Source organism: Podarcis muralis, chromosome 2 (assembly GCF_964188315.1).
Source record: "Podarcis muralis chromosome 2, rPodMur119.hap1.1, whole genome shotgun sequence".
NCBI classification, from domain to species: Eukaryota; Metazoa; Chordata; class Lepidosauria; order Squamata; family Lacertidae; genus Podarcis; species Podarcis muralis.
The window spans coordinates 100160187-100187081 of record NC_135656.1 but is presented as its reverse complement, the minus strand read 5'-3'; the positions used below and the strand labels follow the sequence as shown (position 1 = coordinate 100187081).

The window sequence follows — 26895 nt, the reverse complement described above, 5'->3', positions numbered from 1 at the left end:
AGAATGTGCCAGGGGGTGGGAAACTATTCAGAACACAAAAATGACATGTAAGGATTGTTTAAATAGGACAATCTACACCAAGAATGGGGAACACGCAATAAAATGTGTATACTGTATAAAGACACTGCAGAAACGAAGGCATTGTACAATTCAAAGTGTTGGTGCTGACTTTTAAAGCCCTAAATGGCCTTGGTTCTGTATACCTGAAGAAACATCTCCACCACCATCGTTCAGCCTGCGGGAAGTGAGGTTACAGGGAACCAGGCAGAGGGCCTTCTCGGTACTGGCGCCTGCCCTGTGGAATGCCCTCCCATCAGATGTCAAGGAAATAAACTTACTTTTAAAAGACATCTGAAGGCAGCCCTGTTTAGGGAAGTTTTTAATGTTTAATGCTGTATTGTGTTTTTAATATTTGGTTGGTAGCTGCCCAGAGTGGCTGGGGAAACCCAGCCAGATTGGGTGGGGTATAAATAATAAATTATATGATTATTATTATTTATTATTATGCTGTACAGATTTATTTTTTTCTGCCTCACTCCCCCTGCTCATATCCCAAGCCTACAGAGAAGGGATACAGAATGAAAAGCACTTACTGATTGCATGAGCAAACTCCTCCCAGTCCACTGGCCTAGTGCAGCCTTCACTAGGGATGGATGGATCTGTCATTTTTGGCTTTTTCCAATACCTCATAATTTTTTTCCCCAAATCTTAAATTGAGTTTGCCCCCATTCCTTCATCACTTCGAAATTATTATTTTTAAGTTTACAGGAAAACACATTTTTGCGCCCGATTTCCCCTAGTACAATGATATTTTTGTGTGACTAATATACACATTTTCTTTTCTGCGCTTTTCAAAATGTAAACATTTATTCTTTGCATTTTCTGTGCTGCGATATTTGGAGAAGCATGCATTCTGAAGGATAGCTGCCTTTTGCTTCATGTATCGGTTCAGGAAATGTGAATTAGCCAGGTTTGCATAGAAACTGGATGAGCTTTCTCCCCCATTCCTAGCCTTTATAGATAGGCGGAGGGGTGTACCTAACATTTCTGTGCAGCTATGAGAGTTGTGCCTTCCTATTGTGGCATAGCCAGCAAGGCCACAAAAAGGAATATTGGGGGGAAAGGTGGAGTCAGGGGACCAGATTGAAAGTCTGGGCAGCTGCTAAATGATTTCAGGTGGGCGGGCGGGTCGGGGGAGTCCTCTTGGAATTCAAGCATAGTACCAGCATCACTAGTCCTGAATGTTGTTTGATAAAGACCTTTAACAAAGTTTGTTCAAAGCCATTGTGTCAAACACTGCTAAAATTGACAACTCCCAAAGGGCTGAAAACTCAAGGAGGTTACTTCCAATTTGGCCATTCTGCAGCTAATCCCCCTCTGGGATTTCTACATTCTGCTTTTAACCAATTAAGGAATACATTCCTTTTTAATTTTATGCTCAAGTTAGCAACCAGATAAACAGAAGTAGTCAAGGCTGTCCTTTCATGAGATTTGGCAGCCTGTCTGAAGCTGTGGCAGAAGTGTCCCCCTCCATCTCCGCTATAGTCATCTTGCTGTGGGCTCTCTGTTGCATTCGCTGAACAAAGCCGCAAGTGTGGCTGACAGCCAGGATATTGAGTGGCTCTGAACAGCCTCCTGACTTTTAATAAGAGGGAAGAGTCAATTTGAGTTGTTCTCCACACCTGCACTTGCCAGGCAGGGATTGCTTTAACAGGCAAAAGCAGAAAGAGTTTGACTTGTTATCTTTAAAACAAACATATCCTTCACTTCCCCCATGTAGCCCCCCACCCCAGGGAAAGAAAGTTTGTTAATAGCATCTTCTGTAACTAATTCAGTCTTCTGAACAACGAGACCCAGGCCTTTTCTTTTTTGGATTTCTAATATCAGTAATTCAAAGAAAAGTACTACGGGAAGGCAGGGGGTTGGATTTGAGTAGTTTTTACTAAGAGTAGACCCATTGAAATTAATGGACCTAAGTTAGTCATGGCCATTCATTTTAATAAATGGACTTTGGGGCTGGATCTACACACGGGGGGGGGGGGGAGCTATAATTAAGTCATAAATTAGATCGTTATAGCAAAAGAAAAAACCCTATGTGGATTCGCATAGACAAATTTTGTGCTCTACAGCGCCATCTGGTGCCACATCTTTACAATGGAGTTACAACAATATAACTGACTGAGTGTAGCTGAGTCCTGAGTAAGTTAGTTGAGTTGCAATGTTCAGGGGCCACTTGCAATTCACCCTTACTCTAAAATAAGGATGAGGAACCTATGACTCCATAGATGTTGTTGAACTACAGCTCCTATAAGCCCCAGCCAGCAGAGCCAGTGGTCAGGAATGATGGGAATTGTAATCTAACAGTATTTGTACAGCCACAGGCTGGTAGTCCTAGTCCAATAGCTCTGTAAACAAGCATTTTGGTTTCCTTGCAAATGTCCTGGTCCTCAAACACTCTGCACTTCAATCAGGAGAAAGCTGCACTCACAGGCGATGCTGGATTTTGGCATCAATATTGGCCCTTGGGAAAAATAACTGCCCAGGTAGGAGAAGTGATTGACACTTTCCAACGTTACACCATTGAGTTGGATGAAACATGGACCACTTATAAACACCATCTCCAACTACTCAAAAGATTCCATCAAAGGTGTCTCCAAAAAAATTTACATATCATTTGGGAAGACAGGCGAACTCATGCCAGTGTACTGGAAGAAGCAAAGATCACCAGTGTCAAAGCAACAATTCTTCAACATCAACGCTGTTGGACTGATCATGTTGTTCAGATGCCTGATTATCATCTTCCAAAGCAAACTATTCTGAACTTAGAAATGAAAAGCATAATGCTGGTGGTCAACAAAAGAGGTTTAAAAACTGTCTCAAGGCAAAAAAAAATTTAAAATGTAGTATAAACACTGGCCTGCAAGTGCTCCAATTGGAGAACAGCCTTTGCCAAAGGTGTCATGAACTTTGAAGACACTCAAACTCAGGACGCAAGGGAGAAATGTGCTAAGAGGAAGGCACATTTGGCAAACCATCACTGTGATCAACATCCCACCTGGAAACCTAACTCCCCACTATGGAAGGACATGTGGATCCAGAACTGGCCTTCACAGTCACTTACGGACTCACTGTTAAAACTGGAAGAAGTGTGCATGCACACGAAAGCTCATACCAAGAACTAACTTAGTTGGTCTTTAAGGTGCTACTGGAAGGAATTTTTTTGTTTTGACTATGGCAGACCAACACGGCTACCTATCTGTAACTGTTAAAACTGTGTTTATGGAAGACAATCTTACTCGGCTATAAATGATTGCCAGAGAGGACGAGACAGCCATAGGTTTCTCACCAATGGGTAGCATTTTTCCCACTGGACACCTGTTTGTTTCACTTGGTCTTTGCTAAACGCAAAGTACTACTTACATCAAAATATGGCGTTGTTGGAGGAGGAGTCCTGGTTCTAACCACAGAAACATCTATCAGGACTGTTCCTGTCATAGCTTTGGAAACAGAGTTATTGTACAAGTTGTCATCTATAATGTGAACCACAAGATGATACTGGGTCTGCATGTCCATTCTATCTTCAAAGTCGAAAGGGCTTTTCACAATCAGTCGCGGTGAACTGGACCCTCGAATTGGGTCAAAACCAAAATGGTTACCACCATTTCCTTTGTGTGAAGAACAGAAAGAGAGATTAGAATGCCTCTAAATTTTATCTTATCTCGGGTGTATTTTTATACAAAAAGGCTTACAATGAATGCACTTTTAGTGGTATCATCAATGGCAATAATGGTACCTTTTAATTATTTTCTTTTGTCTGTATATATATATATGCTTTCTATTTTGAAATATGCAAAATTCAGTAAAGCATTGATTTTAAGAATGATGATGATAATGGTTCCTTTAAAAATGAATATTCATAAAAGATGCACATTTGAAAAGCAGGTGTCAAACAAAGGTACAAACTAGGCTTGCAGGAGCAGGGAATTTTTCTTCTCTCTTGAGAGTATCAGTGGTTACAATGGCCTGAGAGGCATTACAGTGTACTACAATTTCATGGAACTAATCCTGTGTACACACCAAACATTTAAAGCACGACTCCCCCACCCGGCAAGAATCCTGGGAACCGTAGTTTCTTAAATGGTGCTGGGAGCTGTAGCTCTGTTAAGGCTGAACTACAGTTTCCGGGATTCTTTGAGGAAAGCCATGAGTTTATGAGGCCCGAGAACCTATGCCCTTAACCATCCATAACACAGAAATCAACAAATGACGTTTCTTCTCCCACCAGCACATATCCATGCCAGAAAAGGTTCCACTTATTGCATTCCTGCATGACTCGCGCACAGCTCTTCAAAGCACAGAGCCTCTCCATTTGGTGGTTAGGGTGGAGACTGCAACCCTAGCTAAGCCCAACAAGGTTTGGAAAGTGTTGTTCCACATTGAAAACCGTAAGGAGACATTTCGTGATGCGAGAACTTTTACCGGAAACAATCTCAAACCGCATTGAAGTATCAGCAGAGTCTCTATCGTGGCAGGTAAGCCGAAAGCTATTTATATTTGTTCCTGGGGAGGTACTGTCAAGCACTGTTGCTCTATAGGTAAGAGGTGTGCATAGGGGGGCTTCGTCATTCTCTTCTCTGATATCTATCGTCACCTATTAAAAGAAACAACAGCAAATCAAGAGGATCATACATAAAGGGGGCCCACAGAAGAGTGCTGAAGGGGCATGGCTCATCTACTGTGGCTAACAGGATCTAATGCCCTGGAAGAAAGACTGCCACAAGACATAGCGGTGTCTACTGGCTCAGAGGAGATAAAAGGGAATGAGACGATTCATGAAGGATGAGTCTGTCAAGGCAGTAGCAGAAGTGGGGCTCACTGTAATGCCTCTCCCCATATGAACCAACCCAGACCCTGCAATCAATGCCTGAGGCCCTCCACGAGAGGTCCAGAGGGTGGCAACATGAGAACGGGGCCTTTTCTGTGGTGGCTCCCCACTTGTGGAATGCTCTCCCCAAGGAGGCTCGCCTGGTGCCTTCATTACATATCTCTTGGCACCAGGCAAAAACATTCCTCTTCTCCTAGGTCTTTGGCTAATTAAACAACCTATGGCCTTTTAAACTGGGGGGGGGGGTATTGCTGCTTTTGTTTGTTAGTATGGTTTGTGTTTTTGTGTTTTTTTATATTGAAACTACACTGTGGTCCTTGGATGAATGACAGTATAGATATTTAAAAAGGTAAAGGTGCCCCCTGACTGTTAGGTCAGGGATGAATCTGGGGTTGCAATGCTCATCTCGCTGTATTGGCCGAAGGAGCCGGCGTACAGCTTCCGGGTCATGTGGCCAGCATGACTAAGCCGCTTCTGGTGAACCAGAGCAGCGCACGGAAACACCGTTTACCTTCCCGCTGGAGCGGTACCTATTTACCTACTGGCACTTTGACGTGCTTTCGAACTGCTAAGTGGGCAGGAGCAGGGACTGAGCAATAGGAGCTCACCCCGTCGCGGGGATTTGAACTGCCAACCTTCCGATCGGCAAGCCCTAGGCTCTGTGGTTTAGACCACAGCACCACCCACATCCCTATAGATTATTATTATTATTAATTAAATAAATAATAATAATAATAATAATAATAATAATAATAATAATAATACCTCCCATCACCCATGCTGCTGCTGTTTACTGGGGATGGGAAGAGGGAGGCAGTGGTGAGGTTTGGTGTTCTGTACCCCCATTCTGTTGCAGGTTCTACTCACATATTAGAAACCAAAGGGTGGGAGGCAGGGGAATCGGCAATGTTCATTTACACAGAAAAGATCAAAACACCAAGCAAGCTGGAAATGCCAGACTCAGCCTAAGGGTTACCTTGCCTCAGAGATGATGAATGGTTTTCCACCTGAAACATTCATGAGTAATCTCAGTAAGCTCCTCTCTCAGAACAGCATTTGGATGAGAAACACTGTAACAATGCCCCCCCCCCAGGCAAGACACAGAAGCACACTAGAAAATTAAGATGCACAAGAAGAGTCTTTTGGACCAATCTGGTCCAGCATCCTGTTCTCCCAGTGGCCACCAGGAAGCCTGAAAGCTGGACATGAGCTCAGTTGCATTTTTGCCCCCATCAACTAGGGTTCAGAAGCATAATGCCTTTGTTAAGCAGCCAAGTGAAATATAGTCACCGGCTTGCCTCCACCTCGGGAAAGCTGCTTTAATAATTCCCAAAGAGAATTGCTTCAGGAAGCTTTTCCCCTGCAGCTGTGGGAACTGAAAAGCAGTAATGGCATTTTCCAGTTGTTTGCAAGCAAAGGAAAACCGAAAGTACCAGCACTCTTCCTTGATCTACTTGTGCAAGAAGGAGACAGTAGCATTTGAAATAGTAAGGCATGGTTCTCAGCAGTTTTTACGATTATCTTTTTTTTTTAAAGTAATTATATTTATTCCAGGCTTAAAATGAAAGATGCTGGAGCTCAAGCCAGTCTGAAACAGAATCTTCTGACTTGGAAAGCCTGAGGAACTGAGATCTGGTTGCATAATGAGCCCCTGTGGGCTAAAGGATGAGGAAAGCTCTCTGTACAACCTAATAGGCACTCACTAGCAAGTCTACAGGTGCAGAAAACAGCAGTCCTTATCAATGCATAATATGGGAGATTCAGGGGACAGGAGCATGCTGCTTCTCTCACAGATTGGATGCATTCATCCAACACATTGAATATTCCAGAGCCACTGTGGACAAGGAGACACAGCCAAAGAGGTATTTCAGGGACCCTTCCCACATGTTAATGTGGGGCAGCTGCTCTTCCAAGTGGGTTGGCCAGGTGTCCTGTTTTACAAAGAACAGTCCTCCTGAAGGTGTCCTGTATCTGAAGTCCTGCCCAGTCCAAGTGATGGAAAAGAGTTTTTCCCTGAGTTTCCAGAGAGCTGTTGCCAGCCTGAGTAGACAGTACAGGGATCCATATCAGACCCTCCCAGTGTCCCTATTTTCCCGATGGACAGAAGCCGTCCCAGTTTCTGATTTGACCCCAGAATGTCCTGCTTCTCCTTAGGACATCCCTATTTTAATCGGAGAATTGTTGGAGGGTATGGCATTATCCAAGCCCCCAAGCCATCTGAAGGCAGCCCAGTATAGAGAAGTTTTAAAATGTTTAATGTTTTATTATGTTTTTATATATGTTGGAAGCCGCCCAGAGTGGCTGGGGCAACCCAGTCAGATGGGTCAGTATAAAAGTTGTTGTTGTTGATGTTGTATAGGACATTCCTATTTTCATCAGAGAACTGTTGGAAGGTGTGCCATATGGATGAAAGGTCCAAGCTGGTATATATCAGCTTCTTGCATTCCTCAGATACATTACACTTGGGGAAGGGCTGTTAATTTTAAAAAATGCAGCATAGACGTATACATTTGTCCCAAGGTGAAGTTTTGGTGTTAACTGAGCACATGTATTTGACACCTATTCTGGTTGCTTCGCCTCTGCACTTCTAGATCACCCTAGGGCCAGGTCTCTGCTTGGCTGACTGAACTCCATCTGCCCTCAGGGCCCATGACACCTGTAATTAGCTTATCTGCTTTGTAGCAGCATGTAGGAGACAGAAAGCGTTAGCAAAGTGCTACTGCTGCTGAGAAAATCAGTGCAGCTGAATTTTTCAAATCATTTTTTAAATCACTGCAACAAAAGTCCACAAGCAACAGGGCATTGCTTAAGCAGAAACCTGCTCTCCAGAAGTCAGAGAAGAAGCTGCTCTGATCAAAGAAGGACAGAGAAACAGCTAGTGGCATTTTACACGACAGGTTACAGCTTCATTTCCTGTTGGAGCAGACTAATTGCATCCTAAGTCCGTGTACTTTAATCACTGTTGCCTCTCCACCAGAAAAAAAAGATACATTTGTGTAGGTAAGGAGAGTACAGTGGTATCTTGGGTTAAGTACTTAATTCGTTCCGGAGGTCCGTTCTTAACCTGAAACTGTTCTTAACCTGAAGCACCACTTTAGCTAATGGGGCCTCCTGCTGCCGTCGCACTGCTGGAGCACAATTTCTGTTCTCATCCTGAAGCAAAGTTCTTAACCCAAGGTACTATTTCTGGGTTAGCGGAGTTTGTAACCTGAAGCGTATGTAACCTGAAGTGTATGTAACCCGAGGTACCACTGTAAAAGCTTCTAAGACACTTCCTTTCCCCACCCAATAAAATAATGCTTTAGTTTTTGTACCCTGCCAAGCCAAAAGGGGCCCAGCAAGCCATGTATTCTGGCTTGCCAGATACTTGACACACCTCTTTATGGCAGTCTGAGACATCATTCATTTGAGCTTTGTTGGGCCACTGTACTAGTAGCTCGCTTAATGTGTCCCGCTGCAAGCAATTGTTTTCTTGGATTTATGCAACCCTGTTCTGCTCTTTCGCTATGCTCCTTGACTTCTGTGGGATTAATCCAAATCACCAAAATCAAGTCATCAAATTTAAGTAACAAATCTAAATACTTTGTGATGATTGCAGGAGAGGTGCATCTAGATTATTAATAATAATAATAATAATAACAATAACAATAATAATACAGGGAGAAATGGAAAAGCAACCAGAACAGTCTCTTTGGCTTAGGCACGATCTGCTGTTATGTGTTCCACATGCCCCCCCTGAAAATATATATTCTGTTGTACCTATCATTATTACACCCTAGTGTTACAGAAGAAAGTGCTGCAAGCTTGTAATTTATTATCAATGAATGAGCTTTCTGTGTTACAGTAATCCTATGCTTGTAGGTGTTAATTAAAATGTTCCCAGCAGCTAGGGACAGAACAGCAGTACAGAGACATGCTCAACAGATGAACTGCTTGCTTGCGGTGCCTCCGTTGCAACAGCCAGCAGCTCCAGCTGACCCCAGCTGTGACCAGGACATCCAGTGCTAACCGTCATGACTTTGCATGACAAAAAGGCAGGCTGGCATATAGAGCCACGCCTTCCTCTCTAGATGAGGAAGGGGAGGTCTTTGCTCATTTCTGATATACAGTGGTACCTCGGGTTAAGTACTTAATTCCTTCCGGAGGTCCGTACTTAACCTGAAACTGTTCTTAACCTGAAGCACCACTTTAGCTAATGGGGCCTCCTGCTGCTGCCGCTGCACCGCCAGAGCACGATTTCTGTTCTCATCCTGAAGCAAACCCGAGGTACTATTTCTGGGTTAGCGGAGTCTGTAACTTGAAGCGTATGTAACCTGAAGTGTATGTAACCCGAGGTACAACTGTACTCGTGTTTTTATACTGAAGCCCTTCATGGCCCCGTATATAAAGTATGCTGTAATTTGGGATGTCAATTCCAATATGTCTCTTTCCTCAAGACCCACTGAGAACCCTAGCCCAAAATGGAGCTTTTCATATTTCCAGAGTTCAGAGCTTTCCTGGTCTGACTTGATGCTTGGCACACTGCCACAGGGTGCTGTTGAAAGGTGGCACCTTCTCGTCTCCACTAATCCACATGGGACCTTTACCTGCAAAATAGGACTAGAGCTCTTTTGAAAGTTGTTTTTCGGTTACTTCTGCTTTGCAGAATGCCAGACCAAATTATTGCAAAGAGCTTTTTGGTGGTAAGATTTAGTGATCTTTGTGTTATTGTCTCCATATCACTCACCAGGTAATCCTTCCTTCCCTACTCTTAGTTGTTTAATCTGTTCCCTTGCCCCCCCCATCTGCCTCTACCCTCTGCAACCCAATAATAATAATAATAATAATAATAATAATAATAATAATAATAATAATAATAATAAATGTTATTTATACCCCGCCCTTCCCAGCCAAGATCGGGCTCAGGGCAGCTAACACCAGGTATAAAAACAATTGATTAAAATACAACATTAAAATGCAGCCTCATTTCAGTAGAAACTCAAATTAAAAACTTTTTGCGGATGAAAATGTCAAATCTTCACCAAGGCCAACTATACAGACTGGTCCTATGTGGGCCAGAAAAAAGCCAGGGAAGTCCCCAAATAGGAGTTCCATCACAGAAGAAGAAAGGAAAAAGGAAAGAAGGGGAGGGGATCAAGTTGATTCCAAGCCAAAGGCCAGGCGGAACAACTCTGTCTTACAGGCCCTGTGGAAAGAAATCAGACGGCCTTCCATTTTTTGACATTATCATTCTTCATCCATGACTTCCTTGCCTCCTTTTCAAGACAGGGCTTCACGTGATGCATGGTGCTACCTTGTAAAAAAAACACCCCTTGTGTTAATTCTTTCCAACAGCCCAAAATTTGTGATAAGAACATAAGTCCAGCATCCTGTTCTTACAGTGGCCTGTGGGAACCCTGAAACTGTAGTCTCAATCCAATCCCGCCTTGAAAAGATGTCTAAATTGGTGGCCATTACCATATTTTGTGGCAGAGAATTCCAGAGTTTAATTTACCTTTCCTTCTTTTCTAAAAGAAATGCTACTTTTACTACTTAGCACTACATATCTAGCCATTTAATAAGTTCCTCTGGGGTATGCGATATGAGAGATTTGCTCTCCGGTCATGTTGATGGTTTGACTGGGAAGAAGCAGTGAAAACAAAGGCAAGGCCCACTTTGGACTTTTGGAGTTCATGAAATGGTGTGGCAAAGGCACAAGAGTTTCTTTACATTGGTACCCTATGAAATAAAACAGTTTGCATGACACCCTCCTGCCTTTGATTTTCCCATTCTAGTGGACAGATTGCGCATAATTCAGCTACTATAGAAAGGAAAGTTAAAAGAACTGGCTGGATAATGTCCATAAGAAAAATGGTTAACTCAGACTTACTAGAGTACTAGCAGTTCTGGGATGAAACAGATCACAGTCAACAGCTTCAATGATCAGTTTGTACTGCTGGACAGATTCGTAGTCTGGTTCTGTTATCAGTTCTATCACTCCAGACACTGGATCCAACCAGAATATCTCAACGGGGTAAAAAATGTCTCCACGGCCTATTCTATAGGTCACACAGTCTGATGGGTAGTCTTCATCTGTGGCGGTTACTTGTCCAACTTTATGGTGAGCTGTAAGAAGACAGTGGTGTTTTACAAGTGCTAATTTTCAGACTCGATTTCATTTACCTGGAATTAATGTAGTAGTGACTAAGTGGAGCCCTCTCCTTTTTCAACAGTGAAAGCCGAGCGCTCAGAAAATGAGCCTATTACTGTGCTGCCTTTGTAAGGCTTATTAGCAATCCCTTCTTATTTAGCCATATAACAGGGCAAAAATGACACAAACAGGAGCTCCTTAATTACCTCACAATGAGTACAAGGCATAAGCTGCATTTATCGCTGTTGGGATGAGACTGCGGCGTAATTGACCATTAAATTCTTCTCCAATTTGATTTCTTTTCTCTATAAAAGACTCTAGGGGTGCATCTTCCCCCGAACTAGTTGCGTGGCATTTTGTTTACAGGCAAAGGAGAGAACTCAAAGGTGAGTGGTGGGCAAAGAGGAAGGACCCACCTGTCGCTAAATATGGAGATCAGCTGTGCCTCTTGCACACATCAGTGCTGTTAATTTATATAATAATAATAATAATAATAATAATAATAATAATAATAATAATAATAATAATAATAAATTATTTATACCCCACCCTCCACGGCCAGAGCCGGGCTCAGAGCGGCTAACACCTATAAAATCACAGTAAAAACATAATAGGGGGGGGGGAGAGAGAGAGAGAGAGAGAGAGAGAGAGAGAGAGAACCAATTTAAAATACAGGTTAAAATGGAATTTAGAATGCAGTCTCATTTTAAAGTAGCCGATAAATCAAGACCGTAAGGGGAGGGAAATATAAGGGTCAGACTGAGTCCAAACCAAAGGCCAGACGGAACAGCTCTGTCTTGCAGGCCCTGCAGAAAGATGTCAAGTCCCGCAGGGCCCTGGTCTCTTGTGACAGAGCATTCAACCAAGTCTGGGCCAGTACTGAAAAGGCCCTGGCCCTAGTTGAGACCAATCTAATGACCTTGCGACCTGGGACCTCCAAAATGTTGTCATTTGTGGACCTTAAGATCCTCTGCGGGGCATACCAGGAGAGGCGGTCCTGTAGGTACGTGGGTCCTAGGCCGCACATAGTGTACTGCTTAATAAATAGCCCTAAAATGTCACAAAACAAGGATGGTATGGCTCTGGCCATACCATCAGACCAGCAGCTCTCAGGCTTTTCCTCCTAAACCCTCTGTTGGAGGACCCATTTGCGTATGCTTTGTCGCCTGTCCTGGCCTCCCTAAACTGCTCTGCTTCCTCAGGTGCCATGGAGGATGCTATCCCATCTGCAGTGCTGAAGTACGATTCAGCTGTCAGCCGAAACAGCTTTCGTACATGGAATGGGGAGGTATTCCAGCTTGTCATTCAAGCTGCAAAATGTTTTGTATCAGCTCCGCTCTGGCCCCTGGCTTCTATCCTACCTCCCATACATAGGTCTCCACCTCTTTGCAGCATCTGCATCAGAACTCAGCAAGTTGCTGCCACCGTTGTCCTTTTCCCGCGGTGTCCTTTTAAATGTTCAGAGCAATGGAACATAATAAGGCTGAAAGGAGCCCAGACCAATAGCAGGAGGAGATGCTGACCGATTAAAATCTGAGGTCCATAGGCGAGACTCACATGAGTCCAGCCTGAAACCGTTTGGGATTTCTGAAATAGCGTGCCTAGTGTTCATGTAAACGCAGCAAGCAGACGCCAAGTAGTGACTAGCTAATGTGGTTCTGTTTATTAGTGAACTGTTTTAAAACAGCTGCCCCAGTTGCCAGTTCATTTCTAGCCCCAATTCAAGGTGTTCACATTAGTGCTCCAACCCCTAAAGGTCTTAGGCCCCCAACACCTAAAAGATCACCTCCTTCACTCTTAAGGTGTTAAGATCAGCAGAGGGGGCCATTTTGGTTGTTCCACCAGCCTCAGAAGCTCAGGGAGAGGGTATTCTCTGTGGTAATCCCCAAGTTGTGGAACTCATTCCCCACAGAGATGCATATGGCACCTTCATTACATACGTTTGAAGGGCACAATTCCCAGTATGTTTCCGGGCACAATTCAAAGTGTTGGTACTGACCTTTAAAGCCCTAAACAGCCTTGGCCCAGTATACCATCACTCAGACCGACCACTGAGATCCAGCGCCGAGGGCCTTCTGGCAGTTCCCTCACTGCAAGAAGCGAAGTTACAGGGAACCAAGAAGTGGTGAATTATTGTATTTTAATATTTTACTGGAAGCCACCCAAAGTGGCTGGGGAAGCCCAGCCAGATGGGTGGGGTATAAATAAATTATTATTATTATTATTATTATTATTATTATTATTATTATTATTATTTAGCTTTCGGCAAATGCTGAATATACACCTCAAGCGTCAAAAGCCAGGTCAAAGAGGTGCACCTCAGTACCCACCTAATTTCTAGAATAGTAAGTTGTTTGAAACTGCCTATAATATTGTGTTTTAATTGTAAACTGACCCAGGACTTAAGGGTGACGGGTGGGCAAAGGAGAAGAGGAGGAAAAAAGAAATGTTTCCACTACCTTTTATGTCTACAAAGCCTGAGCTGAAACCTTTGCAGTCAGACAAAAGGTGTCTACTACTGGGCCTTGGTTCTGCTAACAAAGCGTGTAGCATAGGAATAGGCCTTACAGAAATAGTACCTCGGGTTAAGTACTTTACCTCAGGATGAGAACAGAAATTGCGCGCCGGTGGCAGCGGGAGGCCCCATTAGCTAAAGTGGTACCTCAGGTTAAGAACAGTTTCAGGTTAAGAATGGACCTCCGGAACGAATTAAGTTCTTAACCCGAGGTACCACTGTACTAAGTGTTTCTCTCATTTCCACATTGTAACTCTGTTAAACATAATAGAAAGCCGATACTTTTACGTGGGTATGAAATTAACCTTTCAATAAAGCATAAAAAGCTAACCTGAGCACTTCTCAAGCTCGAGTTTAAAATAGAGCCATTATGAAGGCTCCTGAAAGGCTGCCAACTTTTCTCCTTGAAAAACTACTGTAAGCGAATTGCATTTCCCTCGTGGCTTCCGGCACAATGTGATTGAGCTTTTCCGTTTACCATGAAGCTGTTTCGGATCTTTTAAAACAAGATGGGGAGGTGGTGGTTAAAAGGAAACTAATTTCATGTGTGTGTGTGCCTTTTTCTTTTGCTGTCAGCAGCGGATCCGTGTATGTGTCAAACTTCATCAGAGAAAATTACTTTAAATATTTCAGATTGCTGTATTGTGTTCAAATTATATAGTTACCAAGACCCCATACAAGGCAATTTTGTACTAATGCAAAAAAAAATAAAAAAAAAAATGCAGCTCGTTCTTTTGGCCTTTTTATGGGCACTGCTATGAAGGAAGTTACAGCATCGTGAAGTTCCTGTATTTTTTTATTTTCACCTACCTGATTTCCACCCTCCCTCAACTGATTCAAGTCAATGCCCATTGCTATAGCTCAGTGGTACACAGGTCACAAACTCTGCAAACAGAAGGCTCTATGTTTGATCCCCCACATCTCCAGCTAGCAACAATTTAGTAGCTGGTGAAAGAAAAGACCTTTGCCTGAGACCTTGGAGAGCTTCCAGTCAAAGTTGACAATATTGGTGGCCTAGGTGGAGAAATATGACGCCTTCCTATGACTAATGACAACGGTATCCAGTTCAAATTTCAAGTCAAGGCCAGTAAAAGTGTGAATAATTATGGATAATTATGAGCAGCTGACAACCTTCCTTCCTTCTTTCTTTTCTTCCTTCCTTCCCATAATTTCTATTCCATGCCTTCAATGTAATTTTATGTTCCAAAGGCGACTAATAATAAGCAAGAAACAATAAGAGTATACTTTTTAAGAAATAGAAAATAATAAAATAAACCATACACACTAACACAAAGAACTGCAATTTTTATAATTACAGTGTTACAATTATCACAGTATAATGATCATTGCCATGTTATGACTTAATTTCTCTTAATTTTGAGCTTCTGGTTCAAGTTTAGTACGGCAGCTCTCGTCCTAAGCTCAAGTTTTGCTTTATTCGTTGCGTCTCAATATTTTTTTTTAAAAAAAGGATTATCATTCTATGCTTCTCTGAGCTTTTTTTATAAGGCAAAGCAGTTAATAGATTTTACTTAATTTTAAAAAGGAACAATCAAATATTGTGACGTACCTCCAGCCGTTTCAGGAACAACAAACGCATAATCTGCTTTACTAAATGCCGGCCCAAATTCATTGACAGGTAAGACTTCCACAATTATCGTAGCAGTTACTAATAAAAGAACAAGCAGACCAGCATTTTCCAAGTATTAACCTGAGAATTCACCCAGCTGACAGCAAATAGGAAAACAACCAACAGGAGAGTAAATTGAAATAAGAGGCCCAGGTCTTCATTGTGTCAGAGGGAACCAGTGTGTTGGTTAGAGTGCTGGACTAGGACTTGGGATACCATAATTCAATCCAAAGTGGAGCACAAAACTCGCTGGGAGACCATGAACCAATCACTGTGCTGCAAAGGGTTGTTGCAAGAATAACATGGAGAAGGCAGAACCATGTATACCACTTTGAGCTCCTTGGACAAAATATGGGATCCAGGTGTAATGATAAATAAATACTAAGCTATGGCCAGTATTTCATTCCCAGAATCAAGGCACAGTGGTCCTCAAAAGTGCCACTTACTATTTCATGGTCCTAGTGAGAGATTTTACTTTCTTGGGCTCCATGATCACTGCAGATGGAGACAGCAGTCACGAAATTAATAGATGCCTGCTTCTTGGGAGAAAAGTGATGACAAACCTAGACAGAATCTTAAAAAGCAGAGACATCACCTTGCTGACAAAGGTCTGTATAGGTAAAGCTATGGTTTTCCCAGTAGTGATGTATGGAAGTGAGAGCTGGACCATAAAGAAGGCTGATCGCTGAAGAATTGATGCTTTTGAATTATGGTGCTGGAGGAGACTCTTGAGAGTTCCATGGACTGCAAGAAGATCAAACCTATCCATTCTTAAGAAAATCAGCCCTGAGTGCTCACTGGAAGGACAGATCGTGAAGCTGAGGCTCCAATACTTGGGCCACCTCATGAGAAGAGAAGACTCCCTGGAAAAGACCCTGATGTTGGGAAAGATGGAGGGCACAAGGAGAAGGGGACGACAGAGGACGAGATGGTTGGACAGTGTTCTCAAAGCTACTAACATGATTTTGACCAAACTGCGGGAGGCAGTGGAAAAAAGGAGTGCCTGGCGTGCTCTGGTCCATGGGGTCACGAAGAGTCGGACACGACTAAACGACTAAACAACAACAACAAAGGTTTCCAACCTAAAGCTGGGGCAAGTTGGGGGGCCTAAGAAGACACAGAGAAAAGATGGATTCCCCACACAAGAATCTCAAAGGAGGACACAGTCAGAAGAGCAAAAGGCATGGCATGCTAAGAAACACTTGGGTTCTTATAAAAATTCTCACCTGTGTGTGACGGATTTGCATCATCGAAAACAGAGAGAGTCATTTCATGGGTGCTGCCAACTGCAAGATTCCGTGGGTCTTCATAGTCCAAATATTGTGTTACCTTCCAACATAGCAAGGGTGAACAATTAAACCAAGCAGCATAATATCAAAGGAAGATTGAAGCTCGTGCATATTTCAGATTAACAGTTAAATGTATCTCACTTTTCCTGTTAGAAATGCAGATGCAACTATGGATAAGACTCAACCAGGGGCAATTTCACACTTGGAGGACTGCTAGAAAGAACACTTGGCTCCAGTTTCCATAGGAATGCAGAACTGAAATGTGCTGGTCCTACCCATCGCCTGGAGGATGAAAGGCTGCTGGGTTGTCTGTGTGTGTGTGTGTGGGAGCTTCAATGCGGAACGGAGTTTGTGTTATCATTACAAGCTGTTGCTTATAAACTGCCTTGAGAATCATTTGATTGGAATGCAGGGTATAAACCACCAGGTCCAGATGGCATGATGGCATCCACCTGAGAGTTCCCAGAGAACTCATGTGAAATTGCTGATCCAGTAACAAAAGTATGTACTTGTCCCTAAGATCAGCTTCCATACCTGACAAGTAGAAAATGGCAATGAAATGCTATTTTAAAAGTGTGGTGGTGGGGAACATGGGGGATCTTGGAAATTACAGGCCAGTTTGCTTAAAAATAAAAAGGTGAATGCAAATATCATCATCATCATCATCTTCATCATCATCACCTTATTCTTACACAACACCCTTTCTCCAAAAGAAGGCCAGAGTGGCTCAAACTATGCATATTATTGGACAGTGATGGACAGCCAGGAATGGCGTTAGCTCCCACTTGCCACTCAGTGGCAAACCCAGGCTTGTTGCTGCATAACAAATAATAATAATTTTATTATTTATACCCTGCCCACTTGGCTGGGTTTCCCCAGACACTCTGGGTGGCTTCCAGCAGAATATAAAAACATAATAAAACATTAAATGTTAAAAACTTTCCAATACTGGTCTGCCTTCATATGTTTTCTTAAAAAAATATGCTTATATTATATTTATATAATATACTTATATTATTATAATATATTATATTATATTATTATAATATTACATTTATATAATGCTTAATTGTAATAAAACCTCAAACTGGTTTACAAAAAGAATAAGATTATCAATAAAAACTGTTAAAAACAAAATATTCAAAAATAGTAAGCTAAGACCAGAAATTGGCTGGATTCTGCTGCAAAAGGGGGGGGGGAGAGAACCCCATCATTGCCAGACTAAAATTTGTGCATTTTACTAAAGGAATTTTTTCGCCAAGTAACCTAGGAGGTCCAGTAGCATCCATGAGCTCCCTTAGATCAGGTCAAACTAGTTGTCCCTCTAGCCCAATATGTTTTATTCTGTTCTGACTGGCTGACTAGAGTTTCAGACCTGCCATGGGCTTCTTTCACCTGGACATGCCAGGGATCCAACCTGGGATGTTCTGCATGCGAAGCAGGTAATCTGCCACTGAGCTATGATGGATCCTCCCTTGTTCAGCTCCTGTGTCCCTGACTTGTCTTCTCCCACATCTTCATTTACTCACCCGAATGGCATTTTTAGCACCTGGAACTTGTTCAAACAGCTTTCCAGCGCCAACCGGGCCACTGTTGGGTTCATAATGGAGTTCATCGGGGGGATTGTCCGTATCGTGACATCTGACATTAGCAACCACTGTATTAATTGCAATAACTTCTCTGCTGGTATATCTGATTAAAAGGAAGTCATCAAAATGTGACATGCTTGTTCCAGAGACCTCAGTTTTCTTCTCTAAATGTCCATCAAATCAGAAGCCGTTAATGATAATGCCTATCATTTTAAGACAATGTTCCACAAGGTGCTCAGACTGGGAGAATCTGGATGTGTAGCTTCATAAGGCCCACTGCGATTTATACTGACTGTAATCCGTCTGAATTTTTTTATACCCAGTAGTTCAAGTGCAACCATGGCAGGAGTATAATGGAACCCTATTTTATAGTCCTATAACTGCACTGTCATGAATGCTTCTTTTAAACATATTTGTAAGACTCAATTCAATAGAAAGAAAAGACTTAACTTGACTACTTTGCCCTCACATTTTTAGGGGGATTCCAGTAAGATTTCCGTCTCTCTTAAGCGCTACAGTGATACTCACAAATTTTCAGGATGAAGGGAAGTGGGGTGAAGTCTCCTTAAAACAATACAGTGGTACCTCGGGTTACAGACGCTTCAGGTTACAGACTCCGCTAACCCAGAAATAGTACCTCGGTTTAAGAACTTTGCTTCAGGATGAGAACAGAAATTGCGCGGCGGCGGCACAATAGCAGTGGGAGGCTCCATTAGCTAAAGTGGTACCTCAGGTTAAGAACAGTTTCAGGTTAAGAATGGACCTCCAGAACGAATTACAGTGGTGCCTCGCAAGACGAAATTAATTCGTTCCGCAAGTCTCTTCGTCTTGCGGTTTTTTCGTCTTGCGATGCACGGTTTCCCATAGGAATGCATTGAAAATCAATTAATGCGTTCCTAGGGAAACCGCCTTCAGACCAGGTCCGGGGACAGTCTGTCCCCCGACCTCTTCTGAAGGCTGGGGGGGGGGGGGGACAAGGGCTTTTCTTCCCACTGCCAGCCTTCAGAAGGCTGTTCTGAAGGCTGGCGGTGGGAAGAAAAGCCCTTCTTCCCACCTCCCGCCCCGCAAGCTCCGGGGACAGGAGGGCTTTGCTGCCGACCGCCAGCATTTTAAAAGCCCCTGCTGTCCCGGGGCGATTTTAAAATGCTGGCGGGCGGGAGCGAAGTCTCCGCTGCCCCGAGGAGATTTTAAAATGCTGGGGGTCGGCAGCGAACGCTTCGCTCCCGCCCGCCAGCATTTTAAGATCGCCCAGGGCAGCGGAGAAGTCTCCGCTGTCCCGGGAAGGCAGGCGGGGGGAGCAAAGACTTTTGCCCCCGCCTGCCTTCAGAAGAGGTCCAGGACCTCGTTCCGATGCCCGGCAGCGGGGTGAGAGGTTCCCGCCCCCCCGCCCCGCTTCGGGGCAGCGTTCCGAAGCGGGGCGGCTGGTGTTCCCGCCCCCCCGCCCCGCTTCGGGGCAGCGTTCCGAAGCGGGGCGGCTGGGGCAGGTGTTCCCGCCCCCCGCCCCGCTTCGGGGCAGCGTTCCGAAGCAGGGCGGCTGGGGCAGGTGTTCCCGCCCCCCCACCCCGCTTCGGATCAGCGTTCCGAAGCGGGGTGGCTGGGGCAGGTGTTCCCGCCCCCCCGCCCCGCTTCGGAGCAGCGTTCCGAAGCGGGGTGGCTGGGGCAGGTGTTCCCGGCCCCCCACCCCGCTTCGGAGCAGCGTTCCGAAGCGGGGTGGCTGGGGCAGGTGTTCCCGCCCCCCGCCCGGCTTCGCAGCAGCGCTACGAAGCCCGCGGCTGGGGCAGGTGTTCCCGCCCCCCCACCCCGCTTCGGAGCACCGGGAGAAGCGATCTCCCCGCAGCCCCTTGCTTCAAAAGAGGTCCGGGGGCAGCGGGAAGCGCTTCCCGCTGTCCCCGGACCTGGGGCTGCGGGGAGAAGATCGCTTCTCCCCGCCGCCCCTTGCTTCAAAAGAGAAGACCCGCTGTCCCCTGGGCAAGCTTCGTTTTGCGAAGCAAGCCCATAGGGAAATTCGTCTTGTGAGGCAACTCTAAAACGAAAAAACCTTTCGTTTTGCGAGTTTTTCGTCTCGCGAGGCGTTCGTCTTGCGGGGTACCACTGTAAGTACTTAACCCGAGGTACCACTGTACTGAGTCTCCACTCTCCTGATCTATTTTCAGTTCTTTTGTGTGTGTGTTTAACTGCCCTGGTTAATGCTCCAGTAACTGCCTGCATCACAGGACTCGGCATCTGATTTCAACCCATTTTTCAAGGCACTTTAGCTAATGGGGCCTCCCGCTGCCGCCGGAGCACGATTTCTGTTCTCATCCTGAAGCAAAGTTCTTAACCTGCAGCACTATTTCTGGGTTAGTGGAGTCTGTAACCTGAAGCGTATGTAACCTGAAGCGTATGTAACCCGAGGTACCACTGTATGAGAAAAACATAGCTAACCATTTGCTGCCGCTTCTTGACTCACTAGCTCACCTGTATACATACTGATGACAGAATGGCACATTGTCATTGATTCCACGTACATTCACTATCACAGGAATGCCTGCACACCTCCGGGTACTGCTGCAAGCCACAATGGTGAATGACTGAGCACTGATAAATCCAGCCTCTTCCATGTCCAGTCTAGATGCAATTATTAGAGTACCACGAGCTGCAAAATAGTTGTTAGGATAATGATGGTGATCTGTGGCCTGGCCTGGAACATTTAGTAATGCTTACTAAACTATGAACCTGCCCATAATCGAAGACCTCCGCCTGATGTTCTGCTTGTGTGCCCTCTACTGAAATTGGTTACGTTAATGAACACATGAGCGGGCATTCTTGGTGGTGGCCCCACAGTTGCAGAATTCTCTTCCAGTTAACATTTCCTTGGTGTATTCTATTCTGGCATTCATTAAGTTTTCAGAAACTCCTGTTTTAACTTATAAGCACATTAGGGGAGCCCTGCTACGTCAAGCCCAAAGCCCACCTAATCTAGCATCCTGTTTTTAACATGGCCAACCAGATGTCTAAGGAAGCCTGAAAGCAAATGGGCACCAGCAATGGCGAAGGACCATAGCTCCACGGTACAACACATCCTTGGCATCCAAAAGGCCTCAGGTTAAGGCTCGAAAAACGTCCTACCTGAAGCCCTGTAATGCAGCTGCCGTTCAATGTTGACAATATTTAGCTACCGTAGAATGATGGTCTGACCTGGTATTAGAGGAAGTAGAGCAGAAACAGGACTAGGAGACCCCAGGGATAGGCAGTGGGCCTCCAACTGGGGTATCAGCAGCTGCCTAAGGTAGGATGCTGATGCCTGATGCCTGCCCTGTAAAATCCCAAGCGCCTCTTTGCATATTCCATGCGCTATGCTGCCCCTTGTGGAAGATACAAACTTCATATAAACTTGCCATTATTTTGCAACATTTTGGTTGGTCCTCTTAAAGCCATCGCCCACTGAAATAATGGTATCCCCCTCACCCTTATGCACCACACACCTTGGCTACCTTTGTTTTTCACATAAGCTAGCTATTGACAGTCTCGTGCCCTCCAGATATTTTGGACTACAGTTCCCATCAGTCTTAGCCAGCACAGTCGGCTTGGGCTGATGGGAATTGTAGTCCAAAACATCTGTTCCAGGAGAATTATGTAGACTGACAGTGAGCTATCCTCTTCTCCTGTGGTTGTAATCAAAAACAAAGCATTAAGGGTAGGGGTGGGGTTTTGCCAGGATTCACATCCGTCATGGCTTACCTTTGTCAATCATGAAGTAAGGATTGCTTGGATCGAGAACGAAGGTGATAGGATCCATTGGATCTTCTCCCGCAGCATGGCACTTGCCAACTGTCATCCCAATGGGAATTTCTTCATCCAAAGTAATGTCCACCAGAGCCATTGAAACTGAGTCTTCTGTCCTAGGAGTCAATCTGCCTTTCCCAATACTGAAAAAACTAGAAAGGCAACACAGCTTATAAACAGTAGTTACAATGTACAGCTCAGCAGCGGATCATATCTTTTTCACTGAGCCAGCACAGTCTGAGTCTTCACTTTAACAAGTGTGGATATGACAGTAATTATCCAAGATGTGGCAGATTTATAATTCTCATATTGACAGTGGGAAGATGAGGATGAAATAGTTATGCACTGGGCAGAGGAAGTTTTGAACTGGTGACTCTAAGGCCTATAGTTCCTACTCTCAGGTACCACTTCGCTTATTTAAGGAGCTTAGAAGAGTTTGGATTTGATATCCCGCTTTATCACTACCCGAAGGAGTCTCAAAGCGGCTAACATTCTCCTTTCCCTTCCTCCCCCACAACAAACACTCTGTGAGGTGAGTGGGACTGAGAGACTTCAGAGTAGTGTGACTGGCCCAAGGTCACCCAGCAGCTGCATGTGGAGGAGCGGAGACGTGAACCCAGTTCACCAGATTACGAGTCTACTGCTCTTAACCACTACACCACACTGGCTCTTAGGTGGGGACAGATCAATAACTGAAGGATTTCAGGGGGGGGGGGAGAGAGAGAGAGAGAGAGAGAGATGGGTGCGGTACAAATAAAATAAAATCATTCTTAATATTTCAGAGTTTCAGACAATCTCTTCTCCCAAGCAGAAATGTGATATGGTTTTCCACACATGGCAATAAGGAACTTATATTTCCATGGCTGTGAAGGGAAGATAGCTGTGTGTGTCTGTGTGCATTTTACTTTTTAAATAGTCTTGAAAGCAGCATAATGAAACTGTAATGATAATAAAAAAATCTTCCCCACTATTATCCCTAGTCTGGCTATAGTAGTTTTAGTAACGTCTCTGAAATCTGCAAAACCTTTTGGACTAGCAGAGGCCATACTAGGACTAGGATGGGGTGGGGGAAATGAGACCTGTTCCTACAGGTGAGACAGCAGAAAATGGATAGCTGTTCCTACATTCCAAGCCCAGCCCCGCAGTCCTACTATGTTCCTACAGGAAGCTCTAGAGACTTTATTCCACCATCAAGGGTCTCTTAAAAAGTCTATCAATTATACACAAGCACAAGATACACACCCTATAGAACCAAGCACTACCTTGGATGCTTACGTGCAATTAAGAAAGACATCCCCACTGTGCTTTACTTCCACAAGAAACACGTTGATATATCCAGTCGCAGAGAGACCTTCTGGATCAGCCACAGTCACCTTTACTGAATAGCTGTAAGCAAATTATATATTTATCTACTGCAGTGATATCCTGCTTTCCCCTCAGCCCAAATAACCCCAACACCATTCTCTGACATCAGAAATGGGGATATCCAGAAAGTAACAGGAACACCTATCAATCTTCCAGGACACTCTGTAACTGACCTTTATCAAGCAATTCAATTATGTCACCTGTGGGTTACATCAAGATTGCTGCTGTGCTGTTTTGTTTTTTTTAATCACATTACATGTGCTAATTAGTTTACTAATGCCAGGCTGTTTGCATTAGCACCAACACTACCATGTTAATTGGCCACTCTGCTGCATTGTTAATTGGTTACTGTAACTATTTTGCTTTCAGGTAGCTGTCACTTTCTGCTCTTTTTACATTTCATTTCCTCTGGCCTCAATTCTCTGCATTCTCTTCTCTTCCCCTCCCATCTTGCCAATTTAGGATCGTAAGTCGTGCAGCTGATGAAATGGACTGTGTTGCGTGAAAGTTCATGCCATAATAAGCTTGTTGGTCTTTAAGGTGCCAGGAGACTCTTAAGGTCTTTGGTTTGGTGGGATCCACCTCTTTTGATGAATTTATACTGATCCATTCAGGGTGGAAAGATTTCATTGGATGTTATAATTTTAAAGGTTTTACCACTTTTCATAATCGCTTGTTGCATTGTTGTAACTCACCCTGGGACCTTATGGTGAAGGGCAGGTAAGAAATAAAAATAATAAAAATTGGTGCCAGGTGCTCAGAAGGCTTCTTCCCATATAAACCTGCCAAACAGCTTAAGGTCCATCATTCTATGTCCCTGCCTTTGCTTTGGAAAGGACCATGACTTAGTGGCAAAACAGCTGTGTTGCATTCAGAAGGTCCCAGGCTCAATCCCTAGTATCTCCAGATAGGCCTGGTAATGTCCCTGTCTGAAAACCTGGAGAGCCATGGCCAGTCAGTGTAGACAATACTGAAAGAGATGGACCAATGGTGTGACTCAGTATAAGGCAACTTCCTGTGCTCTTGTACTCAGGGGTGGTGCAAGTGGCCACTAGGAAAGGAGCTTTCTGAGTAACTCTACCCTAGGAATGTTGTCCTGATTGTGACTCTACCTACTATCTCGAATTCAATATACTTCAGGGGCCAAGGAAAGGTTTTCTGGTTTACCCAAGAGCTTTTGTTTGATGGTTTGCATAGTTGTTTTCAGTTACTGGTTACTGCTTTCTATCATCTGTGGTTCGCAGGTACCGCTTAGTTTTCCCTGCCACTATTTCATCTGCTGAGGTTTGGTTTTATATATGTTATATTCATACTCATAAAACTTATACACCACTTGATTGTGTCAGCAGACTTTGCAGTTTGGGTGAATTGGATTGGAATAATCATTTACAGTTTCTGGAATTCAAAGGCTTTATTCATGCAGGAACGATTTACAGGATGAGTGGAAAGAGGAAATAGAGGACATCTTATCTAGAGAGAACAGTAGACAAAATGGCTCAGCTTTTAGGGTTAGAGTTAATTTAGACGACAAGCATAAGCAGAGTGGCTAGATCATTAAACTGTGACCTCTTGAGAAGGAGGTGTATTTGCTTTCCTCCAACAGTTTGTACAATAAACCTCAAAACAGTTTACGAAAGAGATTAAACAATAAAATTATCACAAAGAAAACAATCACAAAAATACATACACATATTGCATGTGTGTATTTTAGACATACAAAAGTCTAAAATACTAAAACAAGTTAAAACTCAAATCAGCTTTCTAAGCATCTGGGAGGAACAAGGGGAGCCCAGTTGCGCTAGCATAAGTCCTCGCTCAGGCTTCTGCTAGTAGGGCCAGATAGTTGAATCAGGTCCCATGAAATTATCTCATCCTCTTTACTAATAATAAGCCAAATAAGCCAAGATACGACTGTTTGAACATGGGCATTGTGTTGTAGAAATGCAGCAGAAACAGCCTCTAAATAAATGACCTACACAGAAAGCCGAATATGTCCATAGGCAACTTTCCACTCCTTCTCTATAGTACCATTTCTCTATCTTCTCTTTGTCTGTCTTAGCTAGTTAAATCATATCTAATTGAAAAACTCTCCAGAGTAGAAATTTTGTCTCTCGCAATATTTTGTTTCAACTTTGAAAGGTACAGCAAGTGGTGGCTTCAATTGTCACTTTAGCCTGCTGGAGTAAAACTAGAATGATAAACAATGAGTGCCTGTAATTGGAAAGTGAATAATTAGATCAGAAAGTTCCTTCTGGTTGAGCAGAAAGCTCTGCAGTCTCTCTGGGAATATGATGAAGAGCTTTCCAGATCTCATTTGGGTAACAGTCTCTCTTCCACTTGACAAAAAGGAGGGAGCAAGAGGGGAGTTATGCATACTTTCCCTAGACATGTTCATGCATTTCCAAGTCATCCAAGTAAGAAATGCTCTGATTAAAAAAGACACACCTTCTATTTTTAAACAACACCAGGCGGTATTAATATGCAGGTAGAGGGAAATGACTAATTAATGTAGTTCAGCCTTATTAACATACAGCTATAACCCTGTTGCATCCTGCAAGGGCTGGTGAGGTCAGCATTGAGGCAGTTAGAATTAATTAGACATCCCAGACTCCCTCCGCCCCCCTCTGAATTCAGGCACATCCTGAATCCCACCAGAAGGATAGATACAGAGCTAAAAGCTGAAGGTCTTTTAAGCTTATGAGCTAAAACAAACAAACCCTGCAATAAGCAAGAAACCTATTAATAGCAATACTAGTTTTTTTCCATTCTGTCATTTTCAAATGCCTAATTTAAATTTATTTTTGCATATACACATGAATCAACTGTTCTTCTAAGCTTTGGGCAAAAATCAAAATCAAAATGTTTTTGTTCCCTTGGTTTTCCTTCCCAACTCCCCCTGATTTATGTCCTTGACTAAACTGTGGGGCGATGTCACATGATACGACCACATGATGTGGAACTTCCACACTGAAAGGGTCAGGAAGCGGCTGAGGTAATGATTTGAAACACCTGTTGTTTTGTTACTCCTTATGAGTCACAGGAATGCTGTGATATACAATGAATTGAAAAGGAGGTTCAAAATAACTTTTTAAAAAAAACAACAACCAGAAGCTTTTCTTTTGGGAATTATAGGGGCAGAACTACCTAAATTGTATAGAAATTTATTTATGTATGCTACTACAGCAGAAAGAATGCTACTTGCCCAAAAGTGGAAAGAAGCAGAAGTCCCAGCAAAGGAAGAATGGATACAAAAACTTATGGAATATGCAGAAATGGTGAAACTTACTGGAAGAATAAGAAATCAAGATAAACTTTTTTATATAAAAGAATGGAAATGGTTTATTGAATATTTACAGATAACTTGCAAACAGATAAAAACATTGGCAGGATTATTGTAATAACCTGCAGTTTCATAAGAGTACATATTTAAAGTAGATACCGTATTTTTCACTCTATAGGACGCACTTTTTCCCCTCCAAAAATTAAGGGGAAATGTGTGTACGTCCTATGGAGCAAATGCAGGCTCCTTGGCTTCAGCGATAGCAACGCGAAGCCTCCGAAGAGCAGAGGGAGCGCTCCCTCCGCACTCTGGAGGCTTCGCGTTGCTTTCGCTGAAGCCTGGAGAGCAAGAGGGGTCAGTGCACACACCCCCACAAGCAACCACATGTGAGAAATAATTTTAAATGAAAAACAATTGGGATTTTCTCCACTTCTGAACAAAATAAAA

The 26895-nt window shown here is 43.6% G+C and overlaps 1 protein-coding gene across 1 annotated transcript in view; it reads right to left on the bottom strand.

The window, feature by feature from the left end:
- The window catches only part of LOC114591875 (cadherin-related family member 3-like), a 50614-nt gene that overhangs the window by 1172 nt on the left and 22547 nt on the right, over positions 1-26895 (bottom strand). Inside the window, exons 7-15 of the mRNA XM_077923506.1 lie at positions 23079-23189; positions 21759-21955; positions 20496-20673; positions 17979-18141; positions 16387-16489; positions 15101-15199; positions 10755-10990; positions 4480-4651; positions 3421-3665 (exon numbers count right to left, since the gene is read on the bottom strand). Of these exons, the coding sequence (XP_077779632.1) occupies positions 3421-3665; positions 4480-4651; positions 10755-10990; positions 15101-15199; positions 16387-16489; positions 17979-18141; positions 20496-20673; positions 21759-21955; positions 23079-23189 (1504 nt within the window). The remainder of the gene's footprint in view (positions 1-3420; positions 3666-4479; positions 4652-10754; positions 10991-15100; positions 15200-16386; positions 16490-17978; positions 18142-20495; positions 20674-21758; positions 21956-23078; positions 23190-26895) is intronic.